This window comes from Cornus florida, unplaced genomic scaffold (assembly GCF_030987335.1).
Source record: "Cornus florida cultivar Cherokee Brave unplaced genomic scaffold, ASM3098733v1 CherokeeBrave_3.0.0_Hap2_Chr03, whole genome shotgun sequence".
Taxonomy (NCBI): domain Eukaryota; kingdom Viridiplantae; phylum Streptophyta; class Magnoliopsida; order Cornales; family Cornaceae; genus Cornus; species Cornus florida.
In genome coordinates, this window is record NW_026775573.1 from 7,186,071 (window position 1) to 7,205,685 (window position 19,615).

Below are 19,615 nucleotides of genomic sequence, written 5' to 3' on the forward strand. Positions count from 1 at the left end.
TAGGATTTACGAAAACAGTTCTCACGAACTTAGAAGACAGATGTTTTCATAAAACTATAGAAGACAGTTCTCTAATTGAGGTTTTTTTTAAAAAAAAGCGAAATAGTAGACCATGCAGATTTTTGTACAATTTTTTAATTTTCGGTTCTCACCATTGTTATTGTAATCTGGCTAGCGTGCTAGCTAGGACATGCTCTGAACACAACTTTGTTTTACGCTTTTAATTAGAATTTCTTTTGAAAATTTGCCAAATTGGTTAGACTGTCACCACCGGAAGGTCTGGCCTGATCTTGATACCCTCGTGTCCATATTTTCTGCTTCATGTTCATGTTCATGGTGCAAACAGATGGCCACAAGTAAAACCATAAGCAGCTTCAACTGACCAGCTCTTTATTGATATTCACTTGGTATGGTTCAACACATCCCATGGATGAACAATAGTCATTGCATATTTCGTCCGACCGGAGCAAAAAAAATTTACCAGTTTTTGTAACAATATATAATCATTCTATCATGATGATCAAATCGTAAAAACAGACTCTCTTCGCGATATATTCACATGAACGTGCCAGATTTAGCACACACCTTCTGATTTATATGGCTCACTATAAATTGATCTAACAATATAGTAAATTTCTATTTCCACCAAAGCATTTGCTATATCCATATCAGAGTTTATCGAAAACGAGAGCCTCTTAAGAAGTAAATCATAATAATACAATTTCTTAAGAGAGGAGGTCAATTTTACAATGTTCCTAAATATCTGGTATAGCAATCTTTTTACCACTAATAGAACACAACAGGCAGAACAGGAAGCAGGCTTAGCAGCATCAAGGTGAATTCAACTTTTGTAGCTTCGCCTTGGCCGTATCGAGTTCTCCTGTCCAGTAACCAGCATAGAAAATGAGAAGATATGTCTTAGGAATATTTGGCATAAGGAAGATGACTATGGAAAGTACAGGAGGGAATTCTTACTCTGCTCAAATGCTGTTGCTTTCGGGACAGTTGTACGGAAAAATATATTCCCATTTTTCTGATAGACAGCCTACGATCGAGCAATACAATTATTTCTCTGTAACTAACAAGACTGGCTATGGGCAAGAACCAAAAAAAGTAAAAACTATAGAAAAAGCAAAGAGTATGGCTTATTGCAGTAGAACTTAACAGCTTAGTCTAAGAAACTGAGTTCGAAGTTTCCAAAAATTAAATCAACTCTTGCAAAAAATTATTAAAAATAATTGCCAAACTATAAATGTTGGGATTGTAATGGCTCCTATGCTATAATCCCATAGCCACAAGATATACTGATGTGAAATAAAAGAAAGAAATTGCGGTTACACCAATGATCTTGTGCATTCATTAGATGGTGAAAATTTGAATTTATTTTCTTTCTGCTACTGCTCCATGCAAGTATGTGGGCGGTGACATGAAGCTTTTTCGAAAAGAGGGATAAAAGTTCTATTACTTGAAGCTCAATTTTGTCAACAAATATATTAAGAGTGACAAATACGTTTGACAACAATGAGATGAAGATGTCGGAAGTCCTCCTTGGTGCTTCCTTTCACTCGGTGGCATAGCCAAAGAGGGACAAGTGGGGGCAACTACCCCCACTGAACTTTTAATTTTTAAAAATTTTATATGGAAAGATTTTTATATTTGTATTGTTGCCCCCTCTAAAATTTGAGAGTGCACACATATATACTATATATATTTATATAATCAAAAGCCCATCACGGGAGGAATATAATCGTGACATAATTGTAAATATATATAATACATCTATCAATTTATACTTTCCCAAAAAATATGATATTCTTTTTCTCTTTTCCAAAATATTATATTCTTTACCACCTTCCCAAAAAAAAAAAAACATTTCATCAAGATATTTTACCACATTTTTTGACTTTACCACAAACAAATGGATTATTTCCATCACATCTTCATCTTCAACATTTTTCACAATCCAAACAAAGCAAGCAGAGCAACCATTTACCAGTAGATAGAGGCTCAGTTCGTCACTTCGTCATACTGCAGTGCGACAGACATGTAATCTTATATTTTTTTTTATCATCTAAATTTATTATTATTTGATATTATAATTAAATTATATATATATATATATATATATATATATATATATGTATTATTGCTATTAAAGATTGCCCCCAGAGAAAAAAAATTCTGGCTACACCACTGCTTTCACTCCCTAATCTCCCCACTCCCCCACCCTTCATTTTCTTCCCCAAACAACTTTTAATCATTTGGTGTTGTAAAGTCTTTGATGTAAGGAAGTTGACAGAAAAATACTGTAGAGCATAACAAGTAACATGGCAAAGCAGATGAATGAAAAACAAGCCTTATTCAGAAAATGATAGCTTGAATTGAATTCTACCAAGTATAGGGCTAACAACTTGGCAGGCATAGGCTCTACTCATGTAAATTGGTGAGTTGGAGAGTGTTGAATTTGAATGATACAAGTTCTATTTGTTCAAAAAATAGCTAAATATGAGATATACGAGACTATGAGGACTAGGCTCCTTGGAATTGAAATGATATGTTTTTCGAATTTGTTCAAACTTCTCAAACTTGATTTCCTCCAATTTCAACTTCAAGACACAGGTTTGATACTCCCAAACATATCATTAGCTTAAACTGGAATTTATTATCTCTCATTCCAATGAATCTAGTTCGCAATTAAAGTCATTCCGATTCAAGTACTCCACATATGAATTCAATACATTTTAATATATAAAAAGGATAAAACAAAATTTCCAACCAATGGCTTATTAAAAAAAATAAAAAAAAGAATTTCCGAATCCAACCAATGTACATCATTAATCTCAGAGCCTTAGATCTGATAATTTTCATCCTATATTCATATAAAATAAAAGTTGATTTTGGGAATAACTACTACTAAAAGTTTCTAGAAATATCTCATGATATACCACAGGTTTCAAGACTAATTCGGACGGAGGGTACCTATAAAGCAATAGTCCCTTCAATTAGGGCAAAATTCAAACATTCTCACCCAACAATTTGCCACACACCAACCATTTCATTTTTCAGGTTCCAAAAAGTTACAAAATTTTCCATTTATGTGAACAGATTTTTGCTAGTGAACTTGTATGCACAAATATGCATGTATATATAAACCAATATATATATATATATATATATATATATATATGTTAGATTGTGGAATTTACACACCCGAGATGAAGAAATATTACTGAGCTCTGCTATAGCAACCTCGTGACTCTTTATCTGCGCCAAAATCACACATGCCCATAAAAAAAAAAAAAAGATAGTGAGAATATCATAGAGAGAAAGAGGTATACCTCTTTGATGAGATCGCTATTGGTGGGGATGGTGGCTAACGGAGACGAAGAAGCTGCCATTGTTTCCCCCTTTGCTTCCTCTTCAATGGGTTTAAGAAGGAGGGTATGGGCCAGAATTGGACGGCCCAACTCCACCCATCCCAATATTTCATGGGAAGTACACTATTTTTTAGAGTTTTTTTTTTTATTATTTTTTATTTTTTTGGTTTTATTGACGCATTCATTTACCTCGAGTCATCGATTTTTTATTTTTAAAAGACAAAGAACTAAACTACAACACCTTTGATAACATTTAGACTTCTCAATTAACATTACATTTGTTCATATTAAACATGATTACATTCAATCAAATGGAAATATTTATATTGGAAATTTGATTTAAAAGGATTGATTTGATAATAAAGTGGAAATTCAGAGAGTTCATGAATTAGGTTATAACTCGATGAAATTAATTAGTTTAAAACAATAAACAATATTTCCTTCTTAGAAAACTTCCCAAGTTTAAATTTAGAAAAAATTAAATTCAGTTTCACCTCTGTAGACCAAACTTCATCTTTAGAATATTTGTATGTCATACCCTTTTCTTTTTTATTTTTAAGCAAATGCAAACACTCAAAATCCACGTAGAAATCAAATTCTCATTGTCCCCTTTGGAGAAATCATACCATTGTGCTAGAGGTCCTTTGACAAGCCATAATATGTATAATAGAAGAAATACATTTGAAAATAAAAAAATTGAAAAATTCAGTCATTTCATGTCATTACTTTACCATTCTTCAATTTGAGGAATGGTAAAGAATTATAAAGGGAAATTATTATGTAAACTCATTGATAAGTAAAGTTGACGCGGTTAATTATCACTCTGTTTGTGTGTGAGCATGCGTGCGTGAGAGAGAGAGAGGAGCATCACACCTTGAACTCCAAATATATACCAACTCTTTTTATTGTTTTCACTCATTAAAGAAAAAAGAAAAGAAACTCAAAAATAGGAAAGAAAAAAAAAACACACACACAATAGTAATTAAATTGAAATCATCCCTACATTATTCGAGTGCATGGGCATCAACTTAGGATTGAAATGGGAGCCCCCCATTGCTCATGTTGATCACTTGAGTAAGATGTACCTCCTGAGGAAGCAAATGATACTAACTATGTGGTTCTCAGAAACCTTCTCCAGCTCATCTGCTCTTTGGGTATTGTAGGTTTCCTCGAACTTCACATCCACCTCAGGCAGTGTCAGTGTAATTTACCCTAAACTAAATGTCAAAGGAACCTCTAACATCATCCAGACTCTCTCCCATCGATAACCTGCCAATAAACAAAATAGTTCAAATTATATGGAATGCCCACCCAATATTTCTAAAGAGCAGATTCATCATATGTTATAGTTAGAAGGCTAACTGAAAAGAGAGACAAAAAAAAAAAAAAAAAAAAAAAGGAGGTAGTCTTCACATCTATCATAAGAGGAAGGCAAAGTTGAAAGGTAAAAGAAGACGAAGCGACAAGATTGCAAGACGCTGACAAGTTCGACATGTTCATGGTTGAACCCTGTGATAGGCCAAAGTGACAAGTTTGCAGTGTTGTTTATTATAATACAGTAGTTGCCAGTTCCGTGAGTATTAAAAAAAATTAGCACCAGAAGGCCCATGAATATTCAACAGAAGCAAATACTTGAAGTCCTATGTCACCGCTAAAAGCACAAAGATCAGGTCCATGTTTACTATTTTCTCTTCAATTGATGAGCTGGATTATATAAGTTTGAGTGATTTCTATTTATGTGTAGAGGAAATCCCTAAAAAGCTCAAACTTCTTTACCTTTTCCCCGTTTCAGAACCCTTACCAAACTGTATCAAATAAATAACCAAAAGGCGAGTCTCTACATGAACAAAGTAAATTAAAACAATAAACTACTCCCAGGTTTAGAGCAATAATATGTGGATTTGATAACAAGATTTGACGCCCTGTTACTCTCCTTTGTCATGCAAAAGTTTCCAGCAGCTCAATAAGCATAACAGTTCCAGAAGTACAAACCAGCCAATTCTTAATAGCATAGGTGCCCACCAAAAACCTAATAAGAATACAGCAAAAGAGTAATGCTATTAAGAGAGCTCCCTCGTGATGAGAGCCATGAGCTCTCCATATTTAACCACTGGATTGAAAGATGTATTAAATGATTTATTTGACTTTTCACAGATGTCAAAAAACTGTCTCAATCCAATGATTAATTGTGGAGAGCTCATGACTCTTGTAATGACTCATGAGGGAGCTCTCTTCATAGCATTACTCGCAGTAAAATTATTTGAAGAAAATGATCAAGTAGCAAAACTACAACAACAACATGTAAGGATTTATCCACCTCTCCTCCTCATATCTTAAGCATAATGAGTCAGTTTGGATCAGTTCACCAAACAATTAACTGGTCAAATATAAAATTCAAAACCATGCATGAGATTATGAATTCAACAGTAGCACTTTAGTTCCTACCGGACATGCTTTGAAAATTAGAAAATTGGAGAGTTGCCCCATGAAAGTTGAAAATTTTATTCACTCCACCTTCTACCCGTCTAATGAACATTCGCGGATGGTAATTCCAAAAATGTGATCTCCCGATCATCCATTGTCTGACAAAAATAACAAAACCTAAGGGCTTTCCCTTGCCATCGTAAAAGTCGCTAACAAAGGCTACTTTCGCCCCAACAGCAAATCAGAAGAAAGTGTCTCAAGAGGTGCACCTTTACAGCAAGTATCCTCCTAAAATGACACCCACTCTCTCTGCATTTCTTATTAACTGATTGATGCTTGTGAGAAGTTAGATGTGGCACCAATTGAGGACAAGATGAAATAAGCGCTTTGAATTCTTTCATATTGATGGGTCATATGCAATTAAGACTGCTGCATGCACAAGTTCCAACTTACAGGTAATGATTCAAACGATGGTGCTATGCAGAGGGGCAAAGAAACCAACATTGTTTGAGGTGGCTCTTTTCCATTATGCTATGAGCCATTCAAAAGTGAAAGCCAACACCAATCAAGTTGTAGGAAGGCTGTCACTCATTGTCCAACCCAGGTAACATAAAGTTCCATTTCAATTAAGCATTTTAAACCACAACTTTTTCCGGAAAATCGATCCTCACACACAACAAAACCCATAAATTGAACATAGCATCACAATCAGAGATGAATTGTCAAACATATAATACAACCTATTCTGATCAGTCCCTTGAGACCAAACACAGACTCAAATCACTTGAGAATTAATATATCTAATATAAGCCAAGGTGTACTAACTTGGATCAAAAGTATCAACTAGTTCAACAAATAGCGAAGTAAAATGGAATTTAGTATCATCCTACAAGATGAGATGTAATCAGTCTCAGGAATTCAAGGCTGAAACCCAAGGGCCAAGACATAGCAACTGCCATAGAAGTGAAAGGTGAGGCATTGTGACTAGTCTGACAGATAGTAAAAAATGGCATATGTCCATGGCCATGGCAGGGTTTATATAAATTATGCACTGGGCATTGATGATGATTCACAGTTCAGCTAATATTTCATGATGAGCTACTTTCCAAACACAGCTTCCATTAAACAAGATTTAATACAAGGTCCAATGAAAATGGAATTCGATCTACTAAGTAATATGACAAAGGTTCAATAACTGAAAAATAAAAATAAAAAGATTCTTGTTGAACTGAGGTAGGAGTGCAACATGGATAGATTTCGCGGATTGAGGCATCAATCAAAGCTCAACCCAAGGTATAGAACCTTAGCCCAAGATCGAGCCCAATGTGACGTAGTTTTTTTGAGCTCACATTAGACTTGGATTGGCTTGAGTTGGGCTGTAGTTACTAATAATAAATAATAATATGGATTGGAATTGGTTAAGTGTGATTTGCTCAACACCTTTGCCAAGCCCCAAAACACCAAGAAGTGAAAATATGATGGCTGGTTTCTAAATGAAGATAAAATGAAAAGCTTCCTTGTATCATTGTTCACAGATGGAACTGTTACAAATCCCTTGAGCGAAGAGACAACATAGGATCATCTCAAATATCCAAGAGTACTTGAGAAGACACTGTAGGAGTATTTGCGTTAGACATATTATGCACAAAGCATTACAGTATTCCTTAACAGTTGCCGTAATTCCATCACAGAAACAAAAAAAATTCACACGCCAGACCAAGAACATTGATTAGAGCAAGCTTCTAGCCATAACAACGTAAACAGTTTTACAAACTGTACACAAGTTTTTCTTTTTTCATGATATTTTGTGTTGTTCAACATCAAGTTGCATGATGGAAAACATAAGCATTAAATTCAGGTATACAAAAAATAAATAAACAAAAATAAATTAGATCCCAGAAAATGTGATAGCTTACTTGTGCATACAGTACTTGTACTCTTGGCTCCTGGTATAATCTTTTTCTCCCTCTTCCAACTGACAAGATAACACATAGATTCACATATTCATACCCAATACTAAACAAGTAATCTATTACTAAGGTCCTAAACAATACAATAATTTCTCTCACCGGATCGCTCTCGTAAACGAGCTCATAACAAGCTGGCGACAAACATCGCAAAGCGCAATTCTCCTTTGCTACCATAGAAGACTTGCATTGCCCACCCCATAATCCACTTTTATAATTAAAATGCGCCAACAAAAATAACAATTAGTCCAACAAGAAATGATAACAACCATATCTCAAAAAAGAAAAAAAGTAATAATAAAATTAATAGTACAGCATAAACAAAAATATTGACTTCATATGTTGCTTGGGCAGCAATAAGATCAAAAGAAAATAAGAGAAATTTTGGAATATCAGGTTTAATGTAATTCATTGTACATGGGTCATTATTTTCTCATAATTTTCTTAATTATGAAAGTATAAACTTTTAATTTTTTTTATTGCTAATTTTTTTGAGAAAACAAAAGGGAAATCATTAAAAATACCTTTGGATGTCTTCGTAACACTGGTTTTTCTTTGCTTTGATCTCATATTCCTGTTTCCAAAAAGGGTACAAAAAAGCAAGAACATTTGAGAGATTGAAGAAAGATAGTGTGTGAGTCAGTGATTTTATGTTTGGATTGATGGAAAACAGAGAAATTGAGCTTACTGAGATTGGGCGACCAGACTTTGCAAGGGCTTGATCTGGAGAAATCGAACACACAACAATTACCCCCAAAACACAGATGATGAATACTGAATTTGGGTTTTTATGATTAAGTGATACAGAAGCCATTTGAGTATATCACTTCTCTTCCGACACTGTGTTCTGTTCGGACTGAGGGCTTTTGTAGGAAAACGATGCTCTGTGTGGAACCAACTCCTTTTGCTTCCTTCGCTAGATGGAAATAAGGAAGAAAATAAATGGAAAATAGAAGAAAAGTTAATGAAGGAAAAGAAAAATGATTTTATTTAAAAAAATTGTAAAAAGATATTAATTTATTATTTTGGATAGTATAAAAGTATCAGTGTACCAAAAATAAATAAGACACATATTTTTTTGGGTTAAGTATAAGACACATTCTTTCTTCCATAAACAAAAAAAACACATTCTTTCTTCCGTAAATAAAAAAACTTACCAGGATAATAAAAAAGACGAACAACTTCGTCTTAGATTTGAATGGTAAAAAATAGATTAACAAGGGTAAATTGTACTGATTTTGGTCAACATCATTTGACAGATGTTTTTTTATTTTTTTTATTTTATTTTTTTTATGACACTTTATGAGGGTTTAAAAATGTTCATTGACACCCCTTCAAATCTCTGAAACCATATACATTGCACTGACATTCTTTTGATTTGAATATGTTACCTTTAACTTGTCAACAACTCTATTTAAATAATAAAATTACAAATTTAACCTCTTAATTAAATTTAATGAGCCAAGCTAACTTCTTCATCTCTTCTATACGTTAAGATATAATTTATATATAACAAGACTTATACAAGCATAACAACCACCACAACATAAAATAAAAATAATTTTTTTTAAAATAGCAAGATAGTTAGTACACCACCGTAACTGTCACCACCACACCCAAACACCATAATAGGAAAAAGAAATTGAAAACAACTATGGCCAACCCATACTTATACGTCTCAAACATCACCGCCACCACACCAAAGACAACACCACCAACACACCTAGACGCTACTATAGAACCACCACTACCATAATTGGAAAAAATAAAGATAAAAATAAAAATTTTGAAACACCTTGATAACCTAATGTTACAAGTGAAACTTGTCCCACATCGGATTTGGATGGGGGTTGAAGTGTGTATAAATGGGTGGGTATGCAGTATTACCCAATAGTTCGAGTTTTTGGGTAAATGGGCAAGTGCCCACCCGTTACAGTTAGTATCAGAGCCAGACCTAGTCCTTAATCCGGTGTCACGCCAAGCGCCCGGCTCAGAAGGCGTCCGGGTCTGCCTCCAGGTAGGCAGGGTGGTCCGACCGCAACGAGGGCGTTGCGTGGGTTCGGGTGGGGGAGAATGTTACAAGTGAAACTTATCCCACATCGGATTTGGATGGGGGTTGAAGTGTGTATAAATGGGTGGGTATGCAGCATTACCCAATAGTTCGAGTTTTTGGGTAAATGGGCAAGCGCCCACCCGTTACACCTAGACACTATCATAACTACCACAACCACACCCAAACAAGACCACAACAACCACGAGAAAAAAAAAAATTAAAAACAACCATGACCAAACCTAGACCCACCACAACAGAAAAAACATAAAAAAATAAAAGCCATATCCAACCTAGACACCACCACCACCATCAATCGCCACCAATTCCCACTAATTCTCTTATCTCCTAACTCTCACACCCACTTTCCTTCCGCAACATTTTCCTCCCCAAATTATGGGAATTAACTTGCTTTAACCGTCATCTCCTCAGCTGCCAGTTACGTTTCCCTTCATCGGCCACCGGTAGCTCTTCCACCGACAAGAAGAATGAAGAGGGGTGCAATTTACCCACAAAAAAAATAATAATAATAAATAATAGGGGTGTCATTATTTAAAAAACCGTTAACCTACATTTGAGTAACATTGATTGAAACCTCAAAATTGTCGATGCAATTTATCCTAAAAAAAAATATTACAAATTACATTGACTTCGAATCCTAATTTTGCAAATACATGTAGTCAAAGTCATAAAATTTAAAGGGACGATCAACCGTTAGTCAAAATGGTCATTAAATGAACAGTGAGGACCTTGAGAGGCGCGAATATTTTTCATATATAGGAACGGACACGTTTTATACGCGTACGATACGCGAATTAACGAACCAGACCTTATTTCACTTTCAAATTTGCTTCTTATCCAAACACACAATAAATCAATTGATTTAAAGAGCTGCATGGCATGTCCCTTCCCCCAGTCATCCTCAAAACAGCGGTTGTAAAAACCACCGTCAATCCACTTTCGACGCTCTTCTTGCATCCCCCTCTTCCAATTCATTGAAACCTAGAGAGAGAAAAACCTAGAGAGAGAGAGGAGAGAGAAACAGAAGATCATTATTGCATTCCTGCAATACTACCAGATCAAACCAAGAATATTAAAAGAGAACTACAAATATATATATATATATATATATATATAAAGAAATAGAGAGAGAGGGGGGAAGAGAGAGCACAACAACAATGCATGGGGGAAGAGAAGGAGATCTGAGATTTCCTATCATCTCTTGCCTCATCTTTCTTTGTGTTCTAACAGGTGGAGGGTTTCTTGTTGTTTACGTTTTCGTGCCCGATCTTTCGCAGCCATGGCATCCCGTTGCAGCATTGGTGTTGATAGGTTTTCCATGGGTTTTTTGGTTCCTAACATATCTCTACACGTGCATGAAACATTCGTGTTGCGTCAACAACGGCAGCGGCCAAGACCACCAGAGACGAGGCGCCACCCGGTCGATGGCGGCGGCAACCACCACCACCACCGGCGGTGCAGCCACCATGAATTGCACCTCGCGCGGAGGGTCTCCGGTGAACTCTATGGAGCCCCCACGGCGCGTGCAGTTCGGGCCAGTGGTGGTGATGGATGGGAATGGGAATGGGAATGGGAATGGGAATGGGAAGGGGAAGGGGAAGGGTGGTGAAGGAGACCATTCGTCCATTGCCTCGACGGCCGGATCGGAACGGCCGTTAACTTCATCGGTGTCGTCTGGGTAGATATATGTTTTTTTTTGGTTGGTTATGCGATGTGGAGTCCCTTAATGTATTATGGCAACTTTTTTTTTAGTGAACCTAGCCACGAATGGCTACGTATATATGAACCATGCATGATCATGAATGTTATAGAGACAGAAGAATATAATCACAGATGAGACTAGAAATTGGGACATGATTCATTAATTAGCTTTTTTGTGATGTCAAGGATAATGATTTAATCTTTGTAATATATTGTTGTAATTAAGATAAAAACAAGCTAGTTTTCCCATGCAACATTAATTGTTATACATAAATATACACACATGTTACTTAGACACTAAGAGTAATTAATTTTGATTATGCATATGTATATATGATCGTAATAATTTAATTGAAAAGGGAAAAGTACCATGGAAAGCTATAGAGGAATCCAAATTAAATCAATTATATCAGTCAAATTGCTTTTGTTATTATTATTTGTTTTGTTATTATCTATGAATGGTATGCCATTGTTTGCATCATAATCTCATTATTTTAACTATTGCAATCTTCTTTCTTTCTTTCTTTTTTTATTATTTATATATTATAATCGTTACCAATTCTACTTAACACCCAATCTCTATGTTTCATAATCTCACATACTTTACCGATTTATGTCTTTGTCTATATGTACGTGGTTCCCTATTAACAAACCGTAAGGTAAATGAAATTTACCATCTCTTTTTGTTATTATTATTTGTTTTGGAGTTTTTTGAATTGAAATTGATGGAATAGTAGAAAGATTTAGTTCAAAGTTATAGAAAATTAAACTGAAATTTTCCTCAATTCCACCAATTCCGATTCAAAAGCGCTTCAATTCTATGTAGCTAAATATAGCCGTAGTGTATTTATTCAAAATCATTTCCGGGTGAATGATAAATTGTGCCCAATGTGAAAAATGCTGCTCCCGCGTTAGAAAATGGAGGAAAACATTGCTAGTATTCTTAGTTTGACCCTTTGAATTAGGTCATTGGGGCACCTAAGTTTTTCAAGATTGGAAGTACCTAGGCAAGTTTGGGTCCAAACCCACCACCACACGCTGGTCCGGGCTTGGGTTCTAAAAAAGAATTATTTTTTTTATTAAAAAGGAATTCGGTTTGAGACCAGGCCAATTGGTGTGTGTGGGTTTATATGGATTTGGGATACTTTCAATTCCAATTTCAATTCATGTTTGTAGGAATACTTTCAAAAAGCTACCGAGAGATTCATCTGTTCCAAGTATGCATCAAGAAAAAGCATTTTCTTGAATCTGAGTTGTTTTTAACACAAAAATAACACATTCATGGTTGTTAAGCATCATAACCGTAAAATCGAATCAATTCAACAAGACTTTGTAGCGAATAGTCATAATAGACTAGAATTTTGTCTCCTGATTTTATTCAAGTTTATAGGAATGAAACATGCGTTCTATGTTAGTTTTGAGTAGGGGTGGTAAAATGAATCACAACCCATCAACTCGCTCATATTCACCTGTTTTTTTAATGATTTTAGATGAACCATATTTAAAATGGGTCAAAAATGAATTGGGTAATTTTTAACTACTTAATTTGAGGCCTAGTCAAGATGCATGGGTTGAATATGAAATTTCACCCATCACGTAATAAACACACACTACACATCTATTCTATATTACACTCGACTAATTTCTCTCTCTCAAATTCTCTCACTCACTATCCTCTCTCTCTAAATTTGTCTCTCATCAATCGCCTCTATAAATTTCTCTCTCTAGAATTTCTTATCTTTCTTTCACTTCTTTCTTTCTAAAACGAGTCGAGAGATTATTATTATTATTATTTTTGTTATTAAATAAAATTTTAAAACATTCAGAAAAAATAATTAAAAATAATAATTAAAAATGAAAAAGTTAAAAAAATTAAAAAAATTAAATAATTAAAAAATAATAATTAATGAGTCCACGAGTCATAACGAATTGACTATATACATTTTTTATCCGTCCATTTTCAACCCGTTTTGAATGAATAGAATTTGGGTCTTGACCCATATTTAACCCATTCATTTTCAACCCAACCCAAATTTGACCTAACCTGCGCATTTACCGCCCCTAATTTTGAACTATCTAACACAACCCACATTTTTATGAATTAATGAACGTTTGTGTGAGAATAAGACACTAGAAACAACAACAACAAGAAGAAAGCAAAACTATTCAAACGATGTCCTCAGCCGACAGCAGAGTCTAATGAGCATCTCTCCAAGGACTACAAACAACAGCTAACATCCAATAAAGATCAAATGAAGCCCTTCACAACAAGAAGTGAGGTTTTCTGTGTGTGCAGATTTTTGAATAATTGTACTTGGAATCATTAGAACATAGGGATTTTGCTTTCGTAGTATTAACAAACAAAACTTGCACAAATCTCATCCCAAATTTGAATTTAAACTTAATTTTGTTCTCAAAAAAATGTGACCAAATCAAATTTGGATAATTTCAAATATTCAAATGTGTTGGCCTAGCAATAGTCCTTTGAACCCACTATTGCTTAATATCTGGCTTATTTTTGTACTATTTTCCCTTTTTTTTTTAACCATATGATACTGTCATAAAGCATATTTTCATCAATATTTTTTTAACCTTTCATACTTTGCAATAGCTACCATGAAATCCATCCGTACCAATATTTCGACCTGGGGCAAAAGCCAAGCACACAGACACACTTCCACTAGTCCAACAGATTTTGTTCCGAACCCCAGAGTTTTGAAACCGGGGACAATCTTATATCCACACCATCCAACGGTTGGATGGAAAAGTTACAATCTTGAGATTTTTTTTGTCTATACAATTCAGTATGCATCAAGAAAAGACATTTTCTTGAATCAAATTTTTGTCTATACAATTCAGTTGGATGGAGAAGTTACAATGTTAGGAATTTTTATTAGTTTTTTTCGTGAACCATATCTAAAGTTGCATTTTTTCATTTTTAAAAAATAAAAAAAGTTCCTTTTTGGTATTGCAGATGGCCGGAGTCGATCATATTATGAAGAAATTCAGGGCACTTCTTTTTCAAGTAGAAGATCCAGGGTAAGCAACATATCTTATCTTTTTGAAGGATCATATTCAACATCTTTATTTTGCTTCCTACCGAAATTCTGTTCAATGTGATAAGATATGTTTACCGAAAATGGTATAATATTATCAACAACCCCCATTTCATTAATGCACACCTTCAAAGGCAGGATATAAGATTTACAAAGCTATTGTTTCTGCTCAACCTTTTCCTTTGATATAAATATGGATTTTTTTTAATGTTTCTGAATTTATATATGATATATCAGATGCTCTGAAGTTGTCCATGTCTTTCCTATTGACTTTTTTAACCTTTAATTGAACTCTATTAGTAGTAACTACTTATGGTGATTAATCATAATTTTGTATAGAAAAATTGAAGCTAACCCCCAATTTTATTTTTTTATTTTTATTTTTTTTAAATTCTGCTTATGGTTTACTAAAGGTGATTAGCAAAGAAAATTACCTTCAAAATTCAATAGTACTCTATTCATAGTCTATACGCACTTATATATATATATATATATATATATATTATTTGTTATAAATTCAAAGAAAGAAAAAAAATAGTATTGCTCAACACTTGATAATGTAAATTATTTTTTCCTTTATTTTTTATTCACATATCTTTTATAGAATTATATATATAAATATGCTTATTGAAAGCATTCATTAAAATTGCATTGAAAAAAAAAATTGCTACAACTTTTAAGAGTTTATATTTAAATTGGCAAACATCATCATCGTGACAATGTTTGTACTACTCCTTCTCACCCTCCTTCCATCATCTTATGTTTAGCATGAACACCCTTACTATTCAATATATTTTTTAATAAATATTTCCTTAAATAATTTTTTTTCAAACAATCTAAAGTATGTAGATAAATTTGTATCTTCTATAAGGCTCTCTCATGAAGTTGTTGGTTACAAATTACACCTTTACTATTTATAGACAATTATATTTATTCTAAACTTTTGTGATAAAATATCTTCTATAGTCATATAAAATTCCTTCTACTGAGTATTTGTAATCTCTTTAACATAATATTTCAACTCTCTCTACAATGCTCCGCAATCTCTACTCATGTTATGCACACACCATGCAAAATCCAGATCAATAAATACTGAATTTTCGTGATACATATCATGAATGCTGAATTTTTATAACATATATCACAAATATCATATTGTGTATTTTTAAACTTATCAGAGTAATAATGAATTTAAAGAAAGGTTACATCATATTGAATTTCATAAAGTGGAGTCCCTCCATCACAGAATTCAACTCCCATCCAATGGCTTCATTGAAATTGAAGGTATAGATTAAGTAGCTCAATATTTTAAAATTATTCTAAAATGAGGGTAATCCAATTAAATAGGTCTTTCCTTTTAATTTATGTGACCCGTTTGAAAATAGAAAAAAAAAAAAAAAAAAAAGAAGCTAGATTGTTGTGCTAATAAGGGCTAAGTAACAACTTAAATTGATCATTTGATAAAAGAGATTAAATATTGAAATCTCTATGATTGAAGGAGAGCTAAAGCGCTAATGTTGAGTTTAGATGGGAAAAGATATGTAGCTTCAACGAGGAGACAAAAGAAGAGAAGGGATAGCAGAATTACAAGTTTAGCAAGAAACAATATTTCTATCCAAACTAGTAGGGTTGGGGGTTGATGAAGATTGACTACAGAGTCTAATTTTGACTTGAGGTTTTTTTCGATAACAAAGAATCGACCCACTCGTTAGTCATCTTGAATTCTTGGATGGTTTGCATCAAATATGTATAATTATCCGCAAGCCACATGTATCATTCAAATTCAAGTGTTTTATACCCTGTGAAAATTAAAACTAGAATATTCACTTTTAGGATGTGTTGTAAGAGGTTCCTTATCCATTTGGTCACTTTTCACTTAATTTTGGGAACCCTTCGGCACTCAGCTACCGTGAGAGTAAAGAGAATCTGTCCAAGGACTACAAACAACACCTACCATTCGAGATGTTGTCTTTAGATCAGAGCATAATTTCATGGCATTCTTCTATTGCTATTAGATACCAAATGCAAATACTGACGTTTAAACTAATGTTTAGGCCTGCAATCTCTTCATATATTTCCACATAAACTATTGCATTTGTTATCTTTTCATATTTGTCCTTGTTCTCCCTTGGAGCCTAATAAAAAAATTGTTATAATTAAATATATATGAAATAACACATTGAGCAACATATTCCAAGAAAAAATAAATAAAATAAAATTGAAAAAAAATAATATTGTGCTTATAAAGGACTTCAGCTATCAAAGTTTGGGTATCCAACCATAAATGGAAGAAGAAGTGAAGCTTTTCACGACATGGTCAAGTCCATTTGCTTTGAGGATTGTTTAGGCACTGAAACTTAAGGGCATAGAATATGAGACCACATTTGAAGATATTGCCAACAAGACCCCTTTACTCCTCCAGTACAATCCTGTTTACAAGAAGGTGCCTGTGCTTGTGCACAATGAAAAACCCATCTCAGAATCGCTCATAATTCTTGAATACATAGAGGAGATATGGAAGCAAACTCCACCTGTTGACTTTTTTAACCTTTTCTTGATCGTAACTAGTTACGGTGATTAATGATAATTTTGTATAGAAAAATTGAAGCTAACCCCCAAATTTTTTTTATAAAAAAATTCTGTTTATGGTTACTAAAGCTTATTAGCAAAGTGTAGGTGCAAAATTCCGCTCAACCAAAAATAATTGAGAAAAATAATACAACACACTCAAGAACAGTAAAAATAAATAAAAACAGTGTATCGAGAAACGTAGAATTGCTTGGATCCTTTTATTGGAGGTCTGGACCTCTATTTATATACACAAATTGGTAGAATTAAAGTAAGACTCGCATTGCTTGTCCTCCAATTCTTCCCATACATGACTTTCTTTACAAATAGAGTTCTTTCTATTGTATAATATTTCCTATGTAGAATTTGCTTTGTATAACAACTTTCCATCCGAGTTGACTCCTTTGTTAACTAGGATTGAGCCATATTTAACTATACTTGGGCTGGATGCGATTTGGTGTAAGTGACTTGACTAATGGATCAAAACTCCAACAGCGGTGATGTTGGGCTGATTGGTACTTTTGTCTGGCTTCGGAGGCCCAACATAAATGATAATGGGTTAAAGCACAACGTAACTTAGGCTTGATCTGGATGGGCTTCTGATATCTCAAAAATGCAGATTTGTATAATGGTGACGTGTCTCATTCTTATTGGAGGGAAATTTTTTCCTCCACACTTTGCCCCCAATTCCACTTTAATTGAGTTATGGCTCCTAATTAAAGGGGAATTGAAGTTGTGTAGTTGCCATTCTCGCACGAGGCGTTTCCATTCACGTTTATTGTTATTCTGACTCAAGGGCTTCTTCAAGACTGCTTTTGTTCTCAGTGTGCTCATTCTATCTACTGCATTCTTCATACTCTTCATATCTCCAGGTTAGTTCTTCTTTCCCTTATTCCAATCTTACATTATGAGTACTTCGACTACTCCTGAGCGTATAGAGATCGTAGATTATGAGTTCACTCCCTCGTCTTCCCCTAATCTCATTAGGGTTCCCCCACCTAGGGTTTCGAACTTCCCTAAACCTGTAAATGACTCGGCTAATCAGCCGGGTACTTCCCCGATCTAGGCTGAAACATTCACCTCTGGGTCAGACAATATCCTCACTAAGGAAGAAAGGAATGCAATTTTATCTATTCGTCACATCCCGTTCTCCATTGAATCTGTAATGGAAGAATTCGAGATTCCCGAGGGGGTAGAAATTGCAGAATACCCCAAAGGCGCTGATTTTTGCGCCTGTGAGGGCGTCGAAGAAGACGAGTTGCTCCTCTCTGTTGGGCATCTCAATGCTCTTAGGTTCCCTCTTCATCCTTTCTGTCACTTAGTCTTCAACAAATTGGAGATTGCACCCCTGCAAATAAACCCTGTCACACCCCAAAAATTCTAATAAAATCCTCCATTTATTCAATTTAAATATATCAAAATATACCCAGATCATAAAAATTACCCCTTCTTTTATACAAAGTCAAATTCCTCAAATATACAAAACAATTCTCCAAATAAAATAAATAAATCCTCCACACCGACTCTTCAGCCTAAGCCCGAATCTAGCGATCCCCGTCCATCTTCGGTACCTGAAACTGGAGGATGGTGAGACAAAAAGTTCCAATAGGAAAAACCATAACAAGAATCTCATGGAGGTTTAATAAAACAGCTTCATAACATAAACATATACATTTAATACATATGCATTTAATTAAAAATATTTAATAAAAATATTAAAGCAAAACCTCCCCATGCCATTCAAAGTATAAAGAACCCTACACTGAAAAAGAGTAATTCCCCACTGGATCATCAAAACTTCAAGCTCCAAAACCTCCTCTGCAACTCTCGGCTCACTTTCAGTCCTCAAACTTTCTCTCTGTCTCTCAAAACTCTCTGTCTTCTTTAATTTTTAACTTTTGATTTCCTCATGCAAACCCAAAGTCACACACCTTATTTAAAGACCATTCCACCAACAAACCTACGTGACCATTGCTTGCATTATCTTTTTAATTCCCTTCATCACATGCATACTCCATCAGACACCCACGTGAAACCCATATCTTTTCCTACTCCAATCTCGGCTGTTCCTCTATCATCACAACAGACATTACATATATATAATGAAACAAAATAAAACTCTTTAACCATTTCCAATGGGACCCGCATCCATCTTAACTTTTCCTCTCTCCTTTTCCATTCGGCTGACTTGCTCTCTTCCTTCTTTTCAATTTTCGAAGCCCACGTAAACAAATCAAAACAACATAAATTCTACCAAACTAAAATCACTATGGGCCCCGCGAATCATCATTACAACCCTTCATTTCCTTTCTTCTCAGCCGTCCACTTGTTCACATCTCTTCCACACATTCTCTTTCTTATCTCCTACTTTATCACCTTCCAATAAATAACATATATATATATATATATATATATATATATATAATAAATGAAACCATAAAAAAAAAAAAA

At 34.4% G+C, this 19,615-nt stretch overlaps 3 protein-coding genes across 3 annotated transcripts; 1 reads left to right on the forward strand and 2 right to left on the reverse strand.

The window, feature by feature from the left end:
* Window positions 1–612: 612 nt before the first annotated feature.
* Window positions 613–3,585, reverse strand: LOC132299255 (uncharacterized). The gene is made up of 4 exons (XM_059795764.1): window positions 3,339–3,585; window positions 3,211–3,264; window positions 976–1,045; window positions 613–880 (listed from the first exon to the last, which is right to left on the reverse strand). Exons 1-4 carry the CDS (start codon window positions 3,396–3,398, stop codon window positions 831–833), a joined length of 234 nt encoding a protein of 77 aa, XP_059651747.1. The 5' UTR covers window positions 3,399–3,585; the 3' UTR covers window positions 613–830.
* Window positions 3,586–4,246: 661 nt separating this feature from the next.
* Window positions 4,247–8,709, reverse strand: LOC132299254 (uncharacterized). Its single transcript, XM_059795763.1, has 5 exons — window positions 8,457–8,709; window positions 8,293–8,342; window positions 7,871–7,976; window positions 7,718–7,776; window positions 4,247–4,646 (listed from the first exon to the last, which is right to left on the reverse strand). Exons 1-5 carry the CDS (start codon window positions 8,580–8,582, stop codon window positions 4,595–4,597), a joined length of 393 nt encoding a protein of 130 aa, XP_059651746.1. The 5' UTR covers window positions 8,583–8,709; the 3' UTR covers window positions 4,247–4,594.
* Window positions 8,710–10,996: 2,287 nt separating this feature from the next.
* On the forward strand, window positions 10,997–11,521 carry LOC132301016 (uncharacterized). The gene has a single exon (XM_059798313.1). It carries the CDS (start codon window positions 10,997–10,999, stop codon window positions 11,519–11,521), a length of 525 nt encoding a protein of 174 aa, XP_059654296.1.
* Window positions 11,522–19,615: the final 8,094 nt, after the last annotated feature.